Below are 18,959 nucleotides of genomic sequence, written 5' to 3'. Positions count from 1 at the left end.
CAACTCGACGCATGAGGTGGCCAAAGTATTGGAGTTTCAGCTTTAGCATCAGTCCTTCCAATGAACACCCAGGACTGATCTCCTTTAGAATGGACTGATTGGATCTCCTTGCAGTCCAAGGGACTCTCAAGAGTCTTCTCCAGCTGCTGCTGCTGCTAAGTCACTTCAGTCGTGTCTGACTCTGTGTGACCCCAGAGTCACACCAGGGCAGTCCACCAGGCTCCCCGTCCCTGGGATTCTCCAGGCAAGAACACTGGAGTGGGTTGCCATTTCCTTCTCCACTGTGTGAAAGTGAAGTCGCTCAGTCATGTCTGACTTGTAGCGACTCCATGGACTGCAGCCCATCAGGCTCCTCCGTCCATGGGATCACCACAGTTCAAAAGCATCAATTCTTTGGCGATCAGCTTTCTTCACAGTCCAACTCTCACATCTATACATGACCACGGGAAAAACACAGGTCCTTAGGGGCCCACTTCTGGTTTTTATGTCTGCACTGGGACTTAGGAGTCTGCATTCTCCTCCATAACTGGAGTCTTGCAGACAGTCCAAGGACCACTCCTGGGGAAGCCCTGAGCTGCAGTGTGGTCCTTGGAGACACGAAGCTGGGACCTGGCTGCCTTCAGATGCTGAAAGTGATGGGGTTGCTCCTTTTTAGAAAAAATAAAAAACAACAGCTGACAGGCTCGTAGCCTACAGGAAATTGACTAGAACCCCCAAAGAATACTGGGGCCCAAAGAATACCGCACCCTTCCTAAATCTGGGTCCCTCCAGAAGGACCCTTCCACGTCCAGACACCAGCCTCAGGAAGAGTCCAGAACTGTGTCTTCTAGCACCTGAAGGGCTCAGTGTCCATGGAGTCCTTTCAATGAGACTGATTTGGGAAGCAGCAAGAGTAGGCATGGCATTTTTATCAGAGGGACTGCCCTGCATGGAGCTCTGCTTGCCTTACCTGACTCATCTTCATAATCAGTTATGAAATTTTGTTTAAAATTCAGGAAAATTTGCATTTTCAAAAACCGCGCAGTGTGATTTTCATGTATGCAAAATTTTGAGCCAATGTAGTAAGTAAAATTCTTGAAGTTCAACCGTGCTAGGAAGATCCCCACCAAGTCCTTCTTTTCTGCTTCCCTCTAAGTTGATTTGTTCACTCACTTAAGCAGTATTGGCTGAATCCCAGCGAGGTGCCAGGTGTGTTTCTAGCCCTGCCTGGAATTTGTGGCGTGCTCCTCACCGACAGCTCCCCTGCCCTCATGTCTGCCTGAGGTCTGTCGCTGGTCCTGCTGCCTGTCTGTCCCCGCTCTGTCTCCTGTGCTCAGATGGGCCATGCGAGCTTCCGAGGGATCTCTGCCTCTGTTTCATCCTCTCCACCCATGCATTGATCCTGGCCGGCCCGATGCCCAAGGGCGAGTCCGAGGCCTTGCAACACTGCCCGTGGCCTCAGGCTCCCCACACCCTCCCGGTCAGTGTCCCCGGGAGCCCCCTTTGCTTGGCCTGGTAAACCCAACGACATTTTCACCCCGAAAACAAGGATGTTCTGCTTCCTGAGGCCTTTCCTTACTCTCCCCTGCAGGTTTTCTTTCTTCCTTGTCTAATCTTCCTCAGTCACCACGACAGCGTGATCACAAGGTCTTCTGTAAATGAAGACAGTGTTTCTGCTGCTTTCTCTTGCCGGACCCAGGATTCTGGGGGAAAGAGTGCAGGACTTATGTCACAAGGTCTCACTCTGGTGCCCGGCATGAAGCTGGTCTTGGTTTTGTCCAGCTGTATGAAAGTCTTCCCAGACACAGCCCAGGGTGGTGGCCGTTTTGCTGGGCAACTTACAAGTCCTCTGTCGTGTTTCCCTTGAAGGAGTCACTCGTCCTGCATGATGGTTCTTGGTCTGTGAGGGACCTCCCCGCACGAGACTCTCACGGCCCTCCTTTTCCATCATAGTGGAGAGTCGTCTGGACCACTTGGTGTGTGCAGGCAGTCTGCCGGGGACCCTGGGTTTTGGCCTGTGGACTTGCACATGGGGCCTCGTGGTCCTGGGGAGGGGGTGTAGAGGAGCCCCCTGCCCTTCGGGCCCCTGGGCCTGTGCTATGGACAGGATGCTGGGGGCCGTGCGTAGTGGGGGATGCTTAGGTGTCCTTTCCTCGTGGATTTGGGCTTCCAGGAGGCCAGAGGGGACCACAGATCGTCTGCTCTGTGGGGCCCTGGATCTGAGGGGCTCTCCTCATTGAGGGCAAGGCCTTTCCTCGTGCTGCTGTTTCCTGTTCTGAGTTTATAACTTAAGAATTAAAGGCATCTACTACAGATAGTTCTGACTGTTGCTTCCTGACCTGCATACAGGTCTCTCAAGAGGCAGGTCAGGTGGTCTGGTATTCCCATCTCTTTCAGAATGTTCCACAGTTTATTGTGATCCACACAGTCAAAGGCGTTGGCATAGTCAGTGAAGCAGAAATAGATGGTTTTCTGGAACTCTCTTGCTTTCTCCATGATCCAGCGGATGTTGGCAATTTGATCTCTGGTGTCTCTGCCTTTTCTAAAACCTGCTTGAACATCTGGGAGTTCACGGTTCACATATTGCTGAAGCCTGGCTTGGAGAATTTTGAGCATGACTTTACTAGCGTGTGAGATGAGTGCAATTGTGCAGTAGTTTGAGCATTCTTTGGCATTGCCTTTCTTTGGGGTTGGAATGAAGACTGACCTTTTCCAGTCCTGTGGCCACTGCTGAGTTTTCCAAATTTGCTGGCATATTGAGTGCAGCACTTTCACAGCATCATCTTTCAGGATTTGAAATAGCTCAACTGGAATTCCGTCACCTCCACTAGCTTTGTTCGTAGTGATGCTTTCTAAGGCCCACTTGACTTCACATTCCAAGATGTCTGGCTCTAGGTCAGTGATCACGTTATCGTGACTATCTTGGTCGTGAAGATCTTTTTTGTACAGTTCTTCTGTGTATTCTTGCCACCTCTTCTTAATATCTTCTGCTTCTGTTAGGTCCATACCATTTCTGTCCTTTATCGAGCCCATCTTTGCATGAAATGTTCCCTTGGAATCTATAATTTTCTTGAGGAGATCTCTTGTTTTTCCTATTCTGTTGTTTTCCTCTATTTCTTTGCGTTGATCACTGAGGAAGGCTTTCTTATCTCTCCTTGCTGTTCTTTGGAACTCTGCATTCAGATGCGTATATCTTTCCTTTTCTCCTTTGCTTTTTGCTTCTCTTCTTTTCACAGCTATTTGTAAGGCCTCCTCAGACAGCCATTTTGCTTTTTTGCATTTCTTTTCCATGGGGATGGTCTTGGTCCCTGTCTCCTGTACAGTGTCACGGAGCTCTGTCCAGAGTTCATCAGGCACTCTATCTATCAGATCTAGTCCCTTAAATCTATTTCTCACTTCCACTGTATAATCATAAGGGATTTGATTTAGGTCATATCTGAATGGTCTAGTGGTTTTCCCTGCTTTCTTCAATTTAAGTCTGAATTTGGTAATAACGAGTTCATGATCTGAGCCACAGTCAGCTCCTGGTCTTGTTTTTGCTAACTTTATACAGCTTCTCCCATCTTTGGCTGCAAAGAATAAAATCAATCTGATTTCGGTGATGTCCATGTGTAGAGTCTTCTCTGGTTCCAAATAGGAAAAGGAGTACGTCAAGGCTGTATATTGTCACCTTGCTTTTTTAACTTATATGCAGAGTACATCATGAGGAACGCTGGGCTGGAAGAAGCACAAGCTGGAACCAGGATTGCTGGGAGAAATATCAATAACCTCAGATATGCAGATGACACCACCCTTATGGCAGAAAGTGAAGAGGAACTCAAAGGCCTCTTGATGAAAGTGAAAGAGGAGAGTGAAAAGGTTGGCTTGAAGCTCAACATTCAGAAAACAAAGATCGTGGCATCTGGTCCCATCACTTCATGGGAAATAGATGGAAAAACAGTGGAAACAGTGCAGACTTTATTTTTTTGGGCTCCAAAATCACTGCAGATGCTGATTGCAGCCATGAAATTAAAAGACGCTTACTCCTTGGAAGGAAAGTTATGACCAACCTAGATGGTATATTAAAAAAGCCAACCAAGGTCCGTCTAGTCAAGGCTATGGTTTTTCCCGTGGTCATGTATGGATGTGAGAGTTGGACTGTGAAGAAAGCTGATCACCGAAGAATTGATCCTTTTGAGCTGTGGTGCTGGAGAAGACTCTTGAGAGTCCCTTGGACTGCAAGGAGATCCAACCAGTCCATCCTAAAGGAGATAAGTCCTGGGTGTTCATTGGAAGGATTGATGCTAAAACTAAAACTCCAGTACTTTGGCCACCTCATGCGACGAGTTGACTCACTGGAAAAGACTCTGATCCTGGGAGGGATTGGGGGTGGGAGGAGACGGGGACGGCAGAGAATGAGATGGCTGGATGGCATCACTGGCTCGATGGACATGAGTTTGAGTGAACTCCAGGAGTTGGTGATGGACAGGGAGGCCTGGCGTGCTGTGACTCATGGGGTCGCAGAGAGTCGGATACGACTGAGCAACTGAACTGAACTACAAAAAAGAAAAAGCCACTGGTGGTCTGCTCTTATGGGGAAAGAGGCAAAACAGAGAGGTGTCAAGTGAGGTGCTGCCTCGAATCTCAGTTGGACACAACTGAGTGGCTTTCACTTCACTTCACTTAAAGCTTGCAATACAGACTTTGATTATATATGAGTGCTTTACAGTGTATTCATTTTTGTATTGATAACAATTTTGAAATCGTAATATTTTAACAGCTACCTGTATCTCTGAGGTTACTCTTCTTAATAAATGTGATTTTTGACTGAACATGTCACTTTTAAATAGTTTGGGGCCAGTTTTTATCAGAGGGGATTTGTATTTGAACCACCTACTGATCCATTCCCGTTTATAAGTCTCTACTGCATATCATCATAGTTGACTTTAGTTTCTCTGATGTTCAGGAAACGCTGCTAAGCAAATCTTTAAACTTTTGGTAAATGATTGAATCTTGAAACCTCCCAGCTATTATTCCAGATAGATGCTAGTGTATGTTTACTTTAAAATGCTTGATAAGGAGAGTCTGATGGTGAGACGACGTCGTGCCATCCGGTCTGTGGAGTTTTATGTGTGAAGGGCCGTTTGGCCTCTGTTAAGAGTCTCAGTTGGTTGCTGTCTGCTGATTTCTAACCGTTTTCTGTTAGTGATCTGTCAGTGCCTTCTTCCCTGTCTTGGGAGCCCCCGACGTGTAAGCCAGCCCGGGGGCAGTGTGCTGCTGCCTGGCCCCAAATGCACTGCACGCTGCGTGGACTGAACATCAGTCAGGCCTGTCTGTGCCTGCCCTAGTGTCTGGTTTTGGATCTTCCATTTAAGGAAAGTAAATTCTTTAGCTTGTTATAAAAATGAAAGTAAACCCAGTCATTTCACTTATTTTAAGGACTCAGAATGCTTAGCTCAGAAGAGATGAGACCTGGTTGCGGTTGTGCAGTGGACTCCCTGGTGTGTGGAGGGGTCCATTAGAGGAGGGTGGGGCATGTGCAATGTGGCTTCTGTGGACACAGCAGCCAGGGCCATCTGTCTGTGATGTGCCTCCTGGGGAGAGGGGTGTGCATCTCTGTCCACTGGAAGCATCCAGGATTGGAAAGCTGTCGAGTGTGTGATGCTGCAGAAGATACTTGAGTGGTTGGCAGCTAAGGCTGCTATAACAAAAGGCCACAGACAACAGGAGTTTAAACAACAGGAGTTTATTTCTCCTGGTTTTGAAACCTGGGAAGTCCAAGTTCAAGGTGCTGGCCAACTCTATTCCTGATGAGGGCTCCTTGCTGGCTTGCCAGTGTTTTCCGCAGCCTGAGTGGGAGGGGGGGCCCTCATCCCCCCTGCGGTGGCACCAGGCCTCCCTTTACTCTGTTTTCCCAGCTTCATGATGTGGATGGGGTTGTTTTATATCTGCTGAGAGAAAACCAACCATTTGACAGCCTGCGTTTTTCTGCATTTAGCGACTGGCGTTTACACAATCAACTTTCTTGTATATCAGCCCATCCTTTTCCCATGGTAATTAAAACCATCCTGAATAGACATGGTTGCATTTAATTATGGGCTCTGTCCTCTAGTTGATGTGAGCTTATTACACATTTAGTTTATAATGCGGTCGTTTACGTCTGAATGTAGATGCTCAAGTTATCATTTTTCAGTTTCTTTAAGAAGAGGGCTGTATGATTTATTATTAATTCTTTTTAGATTTGTAACACAACTCATTTTAAAATTGCTACTGTTGGGCATAATACAAAGATTGATTATGTGGGTGCTGTTGGTTTAACATATGTGCCATGACAGGCCAAGAGGGTGTTGTGAACATTGATCACCTACAGAATATGAAAATTCTGATGCACTGTTCTAGGTTTCTGAAAAATACTCAAAGAGAGTGAAAAGATGAACTGCTTAAGGCTAAACTTTATTTCACTTCTGTTTGGGAGACATTCTTAACATACAAAGATTGTGTACCGTGACCCCAAAAATAAAGAACAAAAATATATTGATTCCCTTTTCCTCTAAATCAGTTGTAGTGCTCTTTTATATCACAAAATTAAATTTTCCGCATCATTAGCTGTTGATGGATGCTAAGTCACTTCAGTCGTGTCCAACTCTGTGTGACCCCATAGACGGAAGCCCACTAGGCTCCCCCATCCTTGGGATTCTCCAGGCAAGAACACTGGAGTGGGTTGCCATTTCCTTTTCCAATGTGTGAAAGTGAAGTCGCTCAGTCGTGTCCGACCCTTAGCGACCCCACGGACTGCAGCCTACCAGGCTCCTCCATCCATGGGATTTTCTAGGCAATAGTACTGGAGTGGCTTGCCATTGCCTTCTCTGTCATTAGCTGTTAGGGAAATGCAAATTTTGAAACCAGTATCACTACACACCTGTCATCAGGGCTGTCATAAAAAGTAGTGACAATGCCAAGTGCTGGCAGGGACTCAGAGACACTGCATCTCTCAGACAGCTGGTGGGAGTGGACAACGGGCCAGCAGCTCTGGTGGCTATGTCTATAAAAACTAAGTAGACGCGTCCCATTCAAACGAGCGCTCACGTTTCCTGGACATTTTCCCCAGTCAGCTGAGAACTGATTTTCACACAGAAACCCATAGAGGAATGTTTAAAGCAGTTTTCTTTGTGATAACCAAAAATCTGAAATAGCTCAGCTGTTCCTCACCCAGTGAATGACTAAACTGTGGTGTATCCACTCCATGAAATACTCAGCGTCAGTAGAGAGGAACAAGCTGGTGGTGCATGCACCAACCTGGACGAGTCTCCATAGAAATACGAGCGGGAAAAGGCAGTCCCAAAATGTTAGGGACTGTGTGATTCTGTCTCTGTTCCCTCCTTAAAAATGGCAAAAATCTCAGCAGTGAAGAATGGATCAGTGGTTGCCAGGGATTAAGGAGGGAGAGCCAACAGAGGGAAAGCAGGTGCGTGTGACCATAAACGGCCCACAGGACAAACTTTTGTGATAATGGAATGTTCTCAGTCTTAACTGAGTCACTGTTGATGCCCAGTTACGATAACTGCACTGGAACTTTGCCAGATGTTTCCACTGCGGGAGGCTGGTAAAGAATACATGGGATCTCTTCGTATTATTTCTTAGAACTGCATGTGTGTGACTCCACAGTTATGACAACATAAAAAAATCAGTGTTTAAAAAATGTGATATTGATATATTCTGATGAAACACTATTTCCATTCCACATGTTTCTTACTTTTTATTCTCTTTTAGTGATGGTTTGTGTGTCCATTCCCTTATTCATTCAAGAAATCATTATCCAGCACTTGATATGTGCTTCATTTGGCCTTACTATCGAGTTCAAGTCAGTTATCCTAGAACTGAAATCATACCAACTTGTCACTGTTGTAGAGTTCACCTCATAAAGGACGCCCGCCACTGCATTCTGTAGTCAGTGGTAAGTTCCCCATCTGGTTTACATCTCCACAGCCAGCTCTTTCTGTAGGTGCATTTTGGGGCCTTGCTGGCACTAGCTTTAAAATACTCAGGGCATTTTCCAGGTGACACTATTGTGGCTCGGCTCCATGTCGTGGAACTAGGCCTCGATAGCTATGCACGAGAGTGGGAAGGAGTGTTTGAGCGGGGTCTGGGCACTGGCTCTCCCGTGAAGAGCAGTGGGCGTCTCTGTGGCACGGGCGCTGGGGGGCCCTGGACTTGTGCGGGCAGGGCGTGTGTTCTTCCAGTTCAGCTTTGGACTTTCCTACAGCTAGAATGTGCTCTCTGGGAACTTTTCTGAGCCTGTAGCTTTGATCTCAAGATCAAAGCTTTTGATCCGGGTTTAGAGAGGCAGCCATGCTGATGGTGAATCCCCTGCAGAAGAGCCCATCGGGTCTCTGCTTCGGTGAAAGTTGAGGCGGGGAGGGTCTCTTGTCAGGGTTGTGTTCCCCTCCTCAGGAAGGTGTTTTCCTCGGTTGTGCTTCGACACGCCCCTCGGAGAGCCAGTGTCTAATGGATGAGCTGTGGTTGTGTGGGTCACCGAAAATGAAATTTGACAACCTTAGGACTAAAGAGGGGCTAACGGAAGAGCCGGGGGCGCGGGCCCCCATCCTGTGGTCAGATGAAGTGGTTGGGGGCCCTGCGCCCCACTCGGGTACCCTTGCCTTTTTGACCCTTCCTGGAGGACACTCTGCAGTCTGGTGGTCCTGATTTAAATAGTGAATTGTCGTTAAGGAACAGAATTAAACCTTTTTTCCGTGCTTTGAACTTTGTGGGACATGAACGTGTGTTCTAGAGAGCTGTGCTGAAGCTCTGAAGGGTTTGTTATAAATCCGTTCAGCCCAGCCTTGCTCACCAGTTGTTTAATTTAGCGTGTCTTTAAACCATAGTCTTAATTCTGTAGAAAACCCGTCTGTCACTCACACACTTCTCAGCAGGAGCTTCCTCTTGGGGGTGGTCTTCACTCACTGTTCTGCGTGGCTTCTTCCTCAGTGGATGCATTTTACGCAGGACCCAGCTGTCTCGGGCAGGAGGGCTGAATGGTGTTGAGGTTCTTTGGTGGTTCCTGCAGGTTCTGTACTTTGGGGGAAAGCACCTTGTGGTAGCAGGCTGATCCAAGGTGCTGAAAGAGGAAAGGGGACTTCTGCATGCCCAGCTGGGCCGCCTGTCAGTCCCACGGTGGACGGTCTGGGGCTGCCCATGCATGGACGTGTGTAGCCACCATGTCAGCCTGACACGGAGCGGCGAGCATCACAGGGTTGGTAATAGTCTGGGGGAGACGTGAGCCACGTAGTTACTGCAGTTTTTTCTTTGCCATTGTCATTAGATCCACAAACTCATTGTTAACATCTCATCCCATTTTTTCTGTCTCTTTTAGTCTCAAACCATGAATTATGTGGGGCAGCTGGCGGGGCAGGTGATCGTCACAGTGAAGGAGCTCTACAAGGGCATCAACCAGGCCACTCTGTCCGGCTGCATCGACGTGGTGGTTGTGCGACAGCAGGATGGCTCCTACCAGTGCTCGCCCTTCCACGTGCGCTTCGGGAAGCTGGGGGTCCTGAGGTCCAAGGAGAAGGTGGTGAGTGCCAGTCACATGTGGTCTGTCCCCTGGGAGGTGGGGTGCAGCGGGGTCTGCCCTTCTCGTGAGCTCCCAGGACCTCTGCGTGCTTCTGTTTTGAGAACCTGTCTGCTGTTGAAGACAGCAGTGTGGGAAGTCCACCCTTCATACTGTTTCTGAGTTTGCTTCTCATTCCACAAAGCCCTCCTACAGGAAGTCTTAGGAAAAAAAGAAGTAAAAATCATTTTAATAATCCTGTGTGTTGCAACTTAGAAAATCCAAACCCAAACTAGAGTTATAAATGGGGAAATCAGGTGTATTTAAGAAAGTGCCTTTACCTTATAGAGCACTTTAAAATATTTGGTGTTATGCCTACAGACCAACTGGATAGAGTAGGTTGGTATGCTCAGGAGTATATTTGTTTAAATGAAATTAACACCAAAGTTCTACATTTGTTTTTGCAAAGCTGTAAAATCTTGTTGTAAATACCAGGACTTTTTCACAAATCTGACTGAAGTGAAAATCCAAGGCTTTTATTATTTTAGGGATAATTTCTTTCAAAAAGAAGGTGTTGGTTTTCTTTTTTCTCTTTTTTTTTTTAAACACTTGGGAAGTCTGTTAGTGTATGTGATTGATGTCAATCATGTTAGAAAAAGCTGAGCTAAGAGTAAGCTTCACAGGTACATGGTAGTGATTTTCTTTCTACTCCTGTCCTATGTTGTGTCTCTAAACAGCATAAGGAGATTGTGTCAGGATTTTCAACCCCAATGAAAGATCCATGGAAGTACATGTCAGGACCTCTGTCCTAAGTTGCCGACATCTTTTTTTTTTTTTTTCCAGATTTTGGCTAATCACAGCTTATCTTACTCTTTAAAATAGAAACTTCCCTCTGTCTTAATTGAACTTACATTATTTTGAAAGAGACTGGAGAACCAGGGTGGTGGGGCTTGTGTAACCTGGCCTCTGTTCAGAGTCCCCGTTTAGAAACCACAAGAAGTGGCGATATCCTGAGGGACTAGGAAACTTTCCGTTGCAGCGTGTTTAGCCACAGTTGAGCGTCTCTGGAATTTTTTCTTACTTTCTGGTAATGCTAATCTAGTGTGCTTTCAGACTGTCTCTACTTGGGAGAATTAGGAACCATTCCTGCACTAGAATTTCCCAGTAGTTGTGCAAGGATCTGTTTGTAAAATGACTCATAGGGCTTCCTGCCCTCCACTTCCCCTCTGTGATCTGGGTTTTTGGTCAGACGATTGGATAAGTTGTCTGGCCTCCAGACTGGAACCTGCAGGCTAATGTATGTACACCTCTGTGCATCTATAAGTGTGACGAGGCAGACGGTGGCTCTCTTCCTGCATGCTGCATGCCTCTAAGATAGTAATCCAGTTTCTGTATGCAGCTGCACACATCATTGTGCTAAATAAAGAGCTCGTCAAGCTTGTAATAGAAGTCTATCCATGAGGCCCAGGAAAAGAGAAAAGTTCTTTTCCATTCCTTCTCTTGGTAGCCCAGAGACCCAAAGGATATATTTGGGAGGAAATTTGGCTGTTTGACCAAAGCATAGCATTCCGGTGGCAGTAAAACCAAAACCATGTCTGCCTTGAGACACTGGCAATTTGGAGAAATTGTGTTATTTTAGGTCATTTTGGATTAGGGAAAGCTGTCAATTGATTTTATTTTATTACTTTAGATTATTTATTTATTTGGCTGTGCTGGGTCTTCGTTACGACATGTGATCCTTGACCAGGGATCCAACCCATGGGCCCTGCATTGGGAGTGGGGAGTCTTAGCCACTGAACCATCAGGGAAGTTGATTTTAAATTAAAAACCCAATTTTCAAGTATGGGGACACCTGTGAAGTGAACTTGAGATCCTAACTTGAGGCAGTATAATAATTTTCCCTCTACCATTGCAGTGTTGTTTGCTTGATAGAACACAGTACTCCCTGTATTTTTCATAATTCAGGAGTTTACTTTCAGAAGATAAAGATGTACTTGGTATTTTGAAATATTAATTTTGTTGATTTAACACAAAACTGATGATTTAATTGCTTATCAAAGGTAAATAACCCCGTGTGTTAGACAGGACAGTTTCCATCGTGGATGACAAAAGTCCGCCTCACACTAGCTTAGGCAAAAAAGGAATTAAATTGGCCTGTGTAACTGAAGTCCAGGAGGATTTGAAATTCTCAGGGCTTTACTTAGAGCTGCTGAAGGTGTCACCAGAGTCATCTCCCCTCGCCTTTCAACTCTGTTCCTTTGTGTCTGTCTGTCTAATGCACAGTGGCTGCCACACATGCAGGCTGACTTCCGTTGACTCAGCAGCCGCAGTGGGAAGACAGCCTCTCCTTTCTGCAGAAATACCAGTTAGTTTCCCTGTCAGACTTGGTCACATACTGGTCAGGGACCAGTCACCATAGCTGGGGGTGAAATGTGTTGATTGGCCTGGCTGGGGCAGCAGCCCCACCTCTGCTGTCTATAGCCATTGGAAATAGATGGTCTGAAATAGAGCAGACTGGATCTGCAAAGGGAACAGGGATACGCCCACCCAAAGAGTGGCCAAAACACGCGCCTGCTACTGCCAGCATCTCCCAGGATTAGTTCTGTTTCAACATCTGTCATATGTGTTGAGCAAAAGGCACAATGTCGGAAATATGACCATATGGAAACGAGTGTTTTAGAAACCAGTTTACTAGAAGTAAACTTCTTCTTTGGACTTCCCTGGTGGCTCAACTGGTAAAGAATATGCCTGCAGTGCCAGAGATCTGGGTTCGATCCCTGGGTTGGGAAGATCCCCTGAAGAAGGCAACAGCTACCCAAAATACACCAGTATTCTGGCCTGGAGAATTCTTGGGGTTGCAAAGAGTCGGACACAACTAAGCAACTTTCACTTTACTGAAAATAATAATTGGCACATCAAAATGAGGGTTCTCCTAGTGGACACAGAAGCGGAAGGGGAGGGTGGGACAAATGGAGAAAGGAGCATGGAAGCATATGCATTACCATATATAAAATAGAGAGCCAGTGGGAGTTTGATGTGTGATGCAGGAAGCTCAGACTGGTGCTCTGTGACAATCTACAACGATGGGATGGGGTGGGAGGGAGATTCAGGAGGGAGAGGACATCTGTATACCTGTGGCTGATTCATGTTGATGTATGGCAGAAACCAAAGCAATATTGTAAGGCAATTATCCTCCAAATAAAAGTAAATTACTTTTTTAAAAAATTAAAAATGTAAAAAAACAAAAATGAGGGTCCTTTTTAGTAAAATAGTCACCTTGGGAAGCATTTATTCCAATTTGGTGCCATCTCTCAAAATATTTTTTTAGTATTTTTCCTTTGAGACCTAAAGGACTCATGGCATATTCCTTGAAGTATTCTCAGTATTGGCACAATCTTGATGTTAAATTTTTGGAAAGAACCAAGCTCCATTTAGAGTCAAATCAAGAGACCAAAGGTAAGTCATTATACTAAGAAATGTCACATTTGGGAATTCCTGGTGGTCCAGTGGTTGGGACTTGGGGCTTTCACTTCCAGGGGTCGGGGTTCAATCCCTGGTGGAGGACCTAGAATCCTACATGCTGTGTCGCACCCCACCCCCTCAAAAAGAGTCACATTTGATTCCTAAAAATAAGGACTGTAAATGTAAACCAAAGGGTTAACGGTTTAAGAATGGTTTTAGAACAGACTTTGAATCTGCACCCTGGAGAGGCGTTCTTCCATTTCCCCAGGTATGTCAGATACACGACCTCCAAAAATGAGTGTTTTAGCTTTTTTTTTTACTCTAAGATAACTTTAAATATTTCATTTTTCCTATTTAGTTTACCTTTCAAATTTTATATAATAGCAGTCAGTCAGTAAACTTGGGTTATTTAAATTATATGTCTGACTCTAGTTGAATAAATTAAGTCATCCTGAGAAAGTTGAAATTTGGCATTATGGAGCAAATTTTTTTCTTTCTTCACTTCTCATGTAACTTTTTTGATTAGAGACAGTCTTCCTATGATTCTGGAAGAAGCTGCCATTATTTCAGCTGCTTCAGAAGACTTACATGACTCTAGATTCGTATGTGACTTCAACTAGTTTGTTATGAAAGAAAACTTAAAACACTTGTCTGAAAGTATGTTTTTTTCTTGGCTCGGGAGCTTGTTGCAGCATTTTGTTTTAGAAGCGTTCGAGTTCTCGTTGTATGCCACTTTTTTAGTAAACTTTCTCAGTAACAGAAAGCACTGTGAAGGGCCAGCTGGGAGGCGAGTGAGGGTTAATGCTTGTCCTATAGAAACTGTTTCATGCTTCTCTTTGTTTTAACAAGTAAAAGAAAAGTGAGTTTTGTGTAAAATAATCATTAACATTTCTGAAATAGGGAATTTTTTACATAAGATTTTTCACTTATTTTGGATTCATTTCTTAGTTGCCTATTTTTCTGATTTCCTTTTATAGTGTTATCCTTTTCTTATAGTTTTATTTTTTAATTAACATACCAACTGCACGTATTCAAAGGCCATACTTGATAAGTTTAAACACACACGTGCACCCATAGAAGTCGCTTAGTTGTGTCCGACTCTTTGTTGACCCCCTGGACTGTAGCCCTCCAGGCTCCTCTGTCCATGGGATTCTCTAGGCAAGAATACTGGAGTGGAAAGCTGTTCCCATCTCCAGGGGATCTTTGCAACTCAGGAATGGAACCTCGGTCTCCCGCGTTGCAGGTGGATTCTCTCCTGTCTGAGCCTCCAGGGACGCCGTCGCCGTGACACGGAGCCTGCCACCTTTCTGGACTCTCAGTCTTCTCTCTGCGACAGTCCCTCAGGCTTCGCTTCATGATTCTGGCATATTTCTTAGTTTGTTTTACGTGTACAGACAAGTTGCAGGTGCAGTTTTTAAAGTTTCCATATACAATGAGATGGCTGGATGGCATCACCGACTCTGTGGACATGAGTTTGAGTGAACTCCGGGAGTTGGTGATGGATAAGGAAGCCTGGAGTGCTGTGATTCATGGGGTCGCGGAGAGTCGGACACGACTGAGCGACTGAACTGAACTGAACTGAATATACCCTTCACCCAGCCTCTTGCCCTCGTGTTCACGATCCACGTGACTGTAGCACGATGATCAGAACCAGGAAGCAACATCAGTATAAACTATCAGCTAAAGACCTTACTGGAAAAGACCCGGATGCTGAGAAAGATCGAAGGCAAAAGGAAAGGGGGTGACAGAGGATAAGGTGGTTAGATAACGTAACCAACTCAGTGGACATGAATCTGAGCAAACTCCAGGATATGGTGAAGGACATGGAAGCCTGGCGTGCTGCAGTTTGCAGGATCGCAGAGTCGCACACGACTAAGCAACTGAACAACAAACAACAGCACAGACCTTATTACCACTTCACCAGTTTTTCTACTGCCTTTTCGCTGTTGCAGGATCCCTCCTTGCTTTCGCCCAACAGTCCTGTCTTTCTGTGTGACCTTGACTTCTTAGAGTGCAGAACAGTTCCAGTGTGGATGATCTCTGTCTGAGTTCTCTGATGCTTTCTCGTTTGGGTGAGAATGACACTGCGTGAGGTGCATGCAGCCTCCTTGCTGGTGGTGTTAACTCTGCTCGCTGTTGAGTGGTGGCTGTGAGGTTATTTCTGGGAAGAAACCTTGGGACTGTGCACATATCCTGTCTCTCATTATGCTCTCACCAGGAATTTTAGGGGACACGGTGGACTTTGCTGTGTGTGTTGCTCTGGTGTTTCCCAAATGGTGACTTTCTGTTTCCATTCTTCCTGCTCCCCTTATTCATTGAAATTGTACTTTGTCAAAGAGTTATTTTCTTACTTATTAGCTATTCAATTATTAGCTTGGTGTGGACTCATGGAAATTAATTTTACCCTGTGGGCAGTAATTATTATTATCATTATTTCTGTACTTGTTAAGATTGTCCCAGTTTCGGTTGTTGTTAGCTCCTTCGAGCTGAGTGCTACTGAAATGCTCCCAATCATTTTTGAGCACTTCTTGTTACTTTCCGGCTCTGGAAGATATTCCAGGAGAATCTACTCTCCCTGCCTCATCCCTGGCATTATTATTTCTCCAAGGGAGCTTTTGAACTGTGGTGTTGGAGAAGACTATTGAGAGTCCCTTGGACTACAAGGAGATCAAACCAGTCCATCCTAAAGGAAATCAGTCCTGAATATTCATTGGAAGGACTGATGCTGAAGCTGAAACTCCAGTATCTTTTGACCACCTGATGCAAAGAACCAACTTATTAGAAAAGACTCTGATTTTGGGAAAGATTGAAGGCAGGAGGAGAAGGGGACAACAGAGGATGACATGGTTGGATGGCATCACCGACTCAATGGATGTGAGTTTTTTGTAAACTCTGGGAGTTGGTGATGGACAGGGAAGCCTGGCATGCTGCAGTCCATCGGGTTGCAAAGAGTTGGACACGACTGAGCGACTGAACTGAAGGGAGCTTTGGTTTCTTTGATTGGAGAACAGTATCTGGAAACAAAGATCTGGTCGCTGGGTACGCTCACTGGTCTGAGGTGCAATTGCCTGTAGCTCCTCAGCCGGCAGAGCTGAAAGATTCACATGTGTCACTACCTGTATCTGTACCTGCCTGTAAGAACTGGGGGTTTGCAGCATTGCCCCCCATCCAACCTGGCACCTCAGGGCTCATCTCCTCATTGCAGCGTCTTTCTCCGACAGGGAGCACCATGCCTTTCATTATCCACAGTAAACAACATGTTTGTTCAGTCCTAGAATACACATAAAGGAGTTTCAGGATTGTGAACCCACATCTCTGTGATTAAAAAGAAATCACTAACTGCAGTACAGTATCTGTTCATAGTTTTCTTTTGGCCTTTAAACCTAGAATTCTGTAGTCCGCGTACTGTTCTCCACAGTTACTTAGGTTCGTTTTCTTCTTCTTCTTCCTGTAAACACGGTTATGTTATTCATACATGGGATTTTTATAACAAGCATTGACAACATACGTCAACTAATATTGTTTAATATGCTGTTGCTTATCCCGTCATTTGGTTACTCCCGGGAAGAAGGAGCTGGAAGTGAACCAGGCTCAGCTGTGGTCGGAAGGGCTCACTGGTCCTCAGTGGAAACAGCCAGTGGACCATGCAGTTGTTCACAAGGGCCGTGCAGAGCTGAGGACACTGCGCTCATAGATTGCTCCACTTACAGCTATATTATGCCTGTGTGTGTTTGTCTCTATGTCCCCGAACACTCTAAAGCCGGAGTTCACAAGTTATTGGTAAGAGTTTGAAAGTTAGTATTTATTATTGTAAAATATTTAAAAGTAAACAACTGCATTATTTTTAAATGATATGGCAGTATTTCATTTATATAAATATGCCTCACTTTGCATAGTAATGCAGACAATGAAAATGGGCAAGCTGAAACCCTGCAAAAGGAAATTTAGTCAGTGAGGGAAGTTAGGGTTCGTCCATGACCTCTATAAGCTTTGGTCAAAACTTGCCAAAACTCTTACTGTGTTATAAATGTACAGGAAAATGAAAAATAGTAAAATAGTACTTAGTGCACTGCAGTTCAAAACATGAGAAATAATGAGGATTAAGTGTCTTATTTCTTCGCAAAACACTCATCGGGAGTGGTTTGAACAGCTCTTGCCCTCTCGACGTGTAACACTTGCACTGTGGAGGACGTGTCTTCTCATTGTCTTAGCAGCTTGCCCTGCTCCTTTCTGGGAGAAGGCAATGGCAACCCACTCCAGTACTCTTGCCTGGAAAATCCCATGGGTGGAGGAGCCTGGTAGGCTGTAGTCCATGGGGTCACGAAGAGTCGGACACGACTGAGCGACTTCACTTTCATTTTTCACTTTCATGCATTGGAGAAGGAAATGGCAACCCACTCCAGTGTTCTTGCCTAGGGAATCCCAGAGACGGCGGAGCCTGGTGGGCTTCCGTCTATGGGGTCGCACAGAGTCGGACGCGACTGAAGTGACTTAGCAGCAGCAGCAGCAGCTGCTCCTTTCTGAATCTGCCTCAGCTTCCAGCTTTTGATCCTTTGGAATTGCCATGTCCTGAGGCATCTCGGGGAGTTGCTTCGGCCTGAGGGTTTTGCCCTTGTCCCTTCCTCTCCATCTGTATCCTTTTCTCTCAGCCCCTTCCCTCCTTTCTGGGGTAAACTCGCCTCCAGGTTCCTCTGCCACACGTCCTGGGTCTCTTGTTTGCAAAGGTGACTGTTTCTTCTGAAACTGCTGAAGTCCGTTTTGGTTTCTCTCCAGCACTGGTACTGTTTGTTTCTTTAACTGCACTTTGGTCCTGGCCAGTGTCCTCTTTCCGTTGTCCATTTTATAAGGTGTCAGCTGGGTTTGGCTGAACTGAGGGACAGATGTGCTGGGACTGGTCACTGACAGGCTCTGAAGAAGTGACGTGACGAGCCCGTGGTCATGACGGGCCTCTGCTGTTTCTGTCCAGTCGCCCCTCTAAAACTTCATTTGCTGTGCACTGGCAAGTGTTTGCATAGCATTTATGTTGCGCTACGTTGGAGAAGACTCCTGAGAGTCCCTTGGACTGCAAGGAGATCCAACCAGTCCATTCTAAAGGAGATCAGTCCTGGGTGTTCATTGGAAGGACTGATGCTAAAGCTGAAACTGCAATAGTTTGGCCACCTCATGTGACGAGTTGACTCACTGGAAAAGACTCTGATGCTCGGAAACGTTGGGGGCGGGAGGAGAAGGGGACAACTGAGAATGAGATGGCTGGATGGCATCACCGACTCTGTGGACATGAGTTTGGGTGAACTCCGGGAGTTGGTGATGGACGGGGAGGCCTGGCGTGCTGTGATTCATGGGGTCGCGGAGAGTCAGACACGACTGAGCGACTGAACTGAACGTATGAGAGTAGTCCGGAGATGGCTTCAAGTCCATGGGAAGCTGTGTGTGGGTTCTGTGCAAGGAGGCACCCTTTCCTCTAAGGGACGTGGGCGTGCGTGGATTTCAGTGTCCGAGGCGGGCCTCCGGCCACTCCCTGCGGTTACTGCAAGATGACTGGGTGCCTGGACGGAGGGGCTGGTGGTGAGGTGTGTGCTTCCTGTAGTCACATGGTCAGCACAGTGTGGGAGCTGAGGTTCGTGCTGACCCAAGTCTCTGACGGCAAGCCTGGCAGTGCCGTGACCTCTCCTTTAGGTCAGTCGCTCAGTTGTATTCAGCTCTTTGCAACCCCATAGACTGCAGCACGCCAGGCCTCCCTGTCCATCACCAATTCCTGGAGCTTACGCAAACTCATGTCCATTGAGTTGGTGATGCCATCCAGCCATCTCATCCTCTGTCGTCCCCTTCTCCTCCTGCCTTCAATCTTTCCCAGCATCAGGGTCTTTGACAGTGAGTCAGTTCTTCACATCAGGTGGTCAGAGTACTGGAGTTTCAGCTTTAGCGTTAGTCCTTCCAGTGAATATTCAGGACTGATGTCCTGATCTCCTTGCAGTCCAAGGGACTCTCAAGA

The 18,959-nt window shown here is 46.1% G+C and overlaps 1 protein-coding gene across 6 annotated transcripts in view; it reads left to right on the top strand.

Moving 5' to 3' along the window:
* The window catches only part of LPIN2 (lipin 2), an 82,247-nt gene that overhangs the window by 36,316 nt on the left and 26,972 nt on the right, over positions 1-18,959 (top strand). For all 6 annotated transcript variants that reach the window (XM_088833383.1, XM_088833382.1, XM_055417147.2 and 3 more), the window contains one exon: positions 9,329-9,529. In XM_088833383.1, the coding sequence (XP_088689509.1) occupies positions 9,338-9,529 (192 nt within the window). In that variant the 5' untranslated portion in view covers positions 9,329-9,337. The remainder of the gene's footprint in view (positions 1-9,328; positions 9,530-18,959) is intronic.

This window comes from Moschus berezovskii, chromosome 28 (assembly GCF_049115385.1).
Source record: "Moschus berezovskii isolate FMDL1 chromosome 28, NW_MosBer_1.0, whole genome shotgun sequence".
In the NCBI taxonomy this organism is placed as follows: Eukaryota; Metazoa; Chordata; class Mammalia; order Artiodactyla; family Moschidae; genus Moschus; species Moschus berezovskii.
This window is presented reverse-complemented; position numbering and strand designations above follow the sequence as displayed.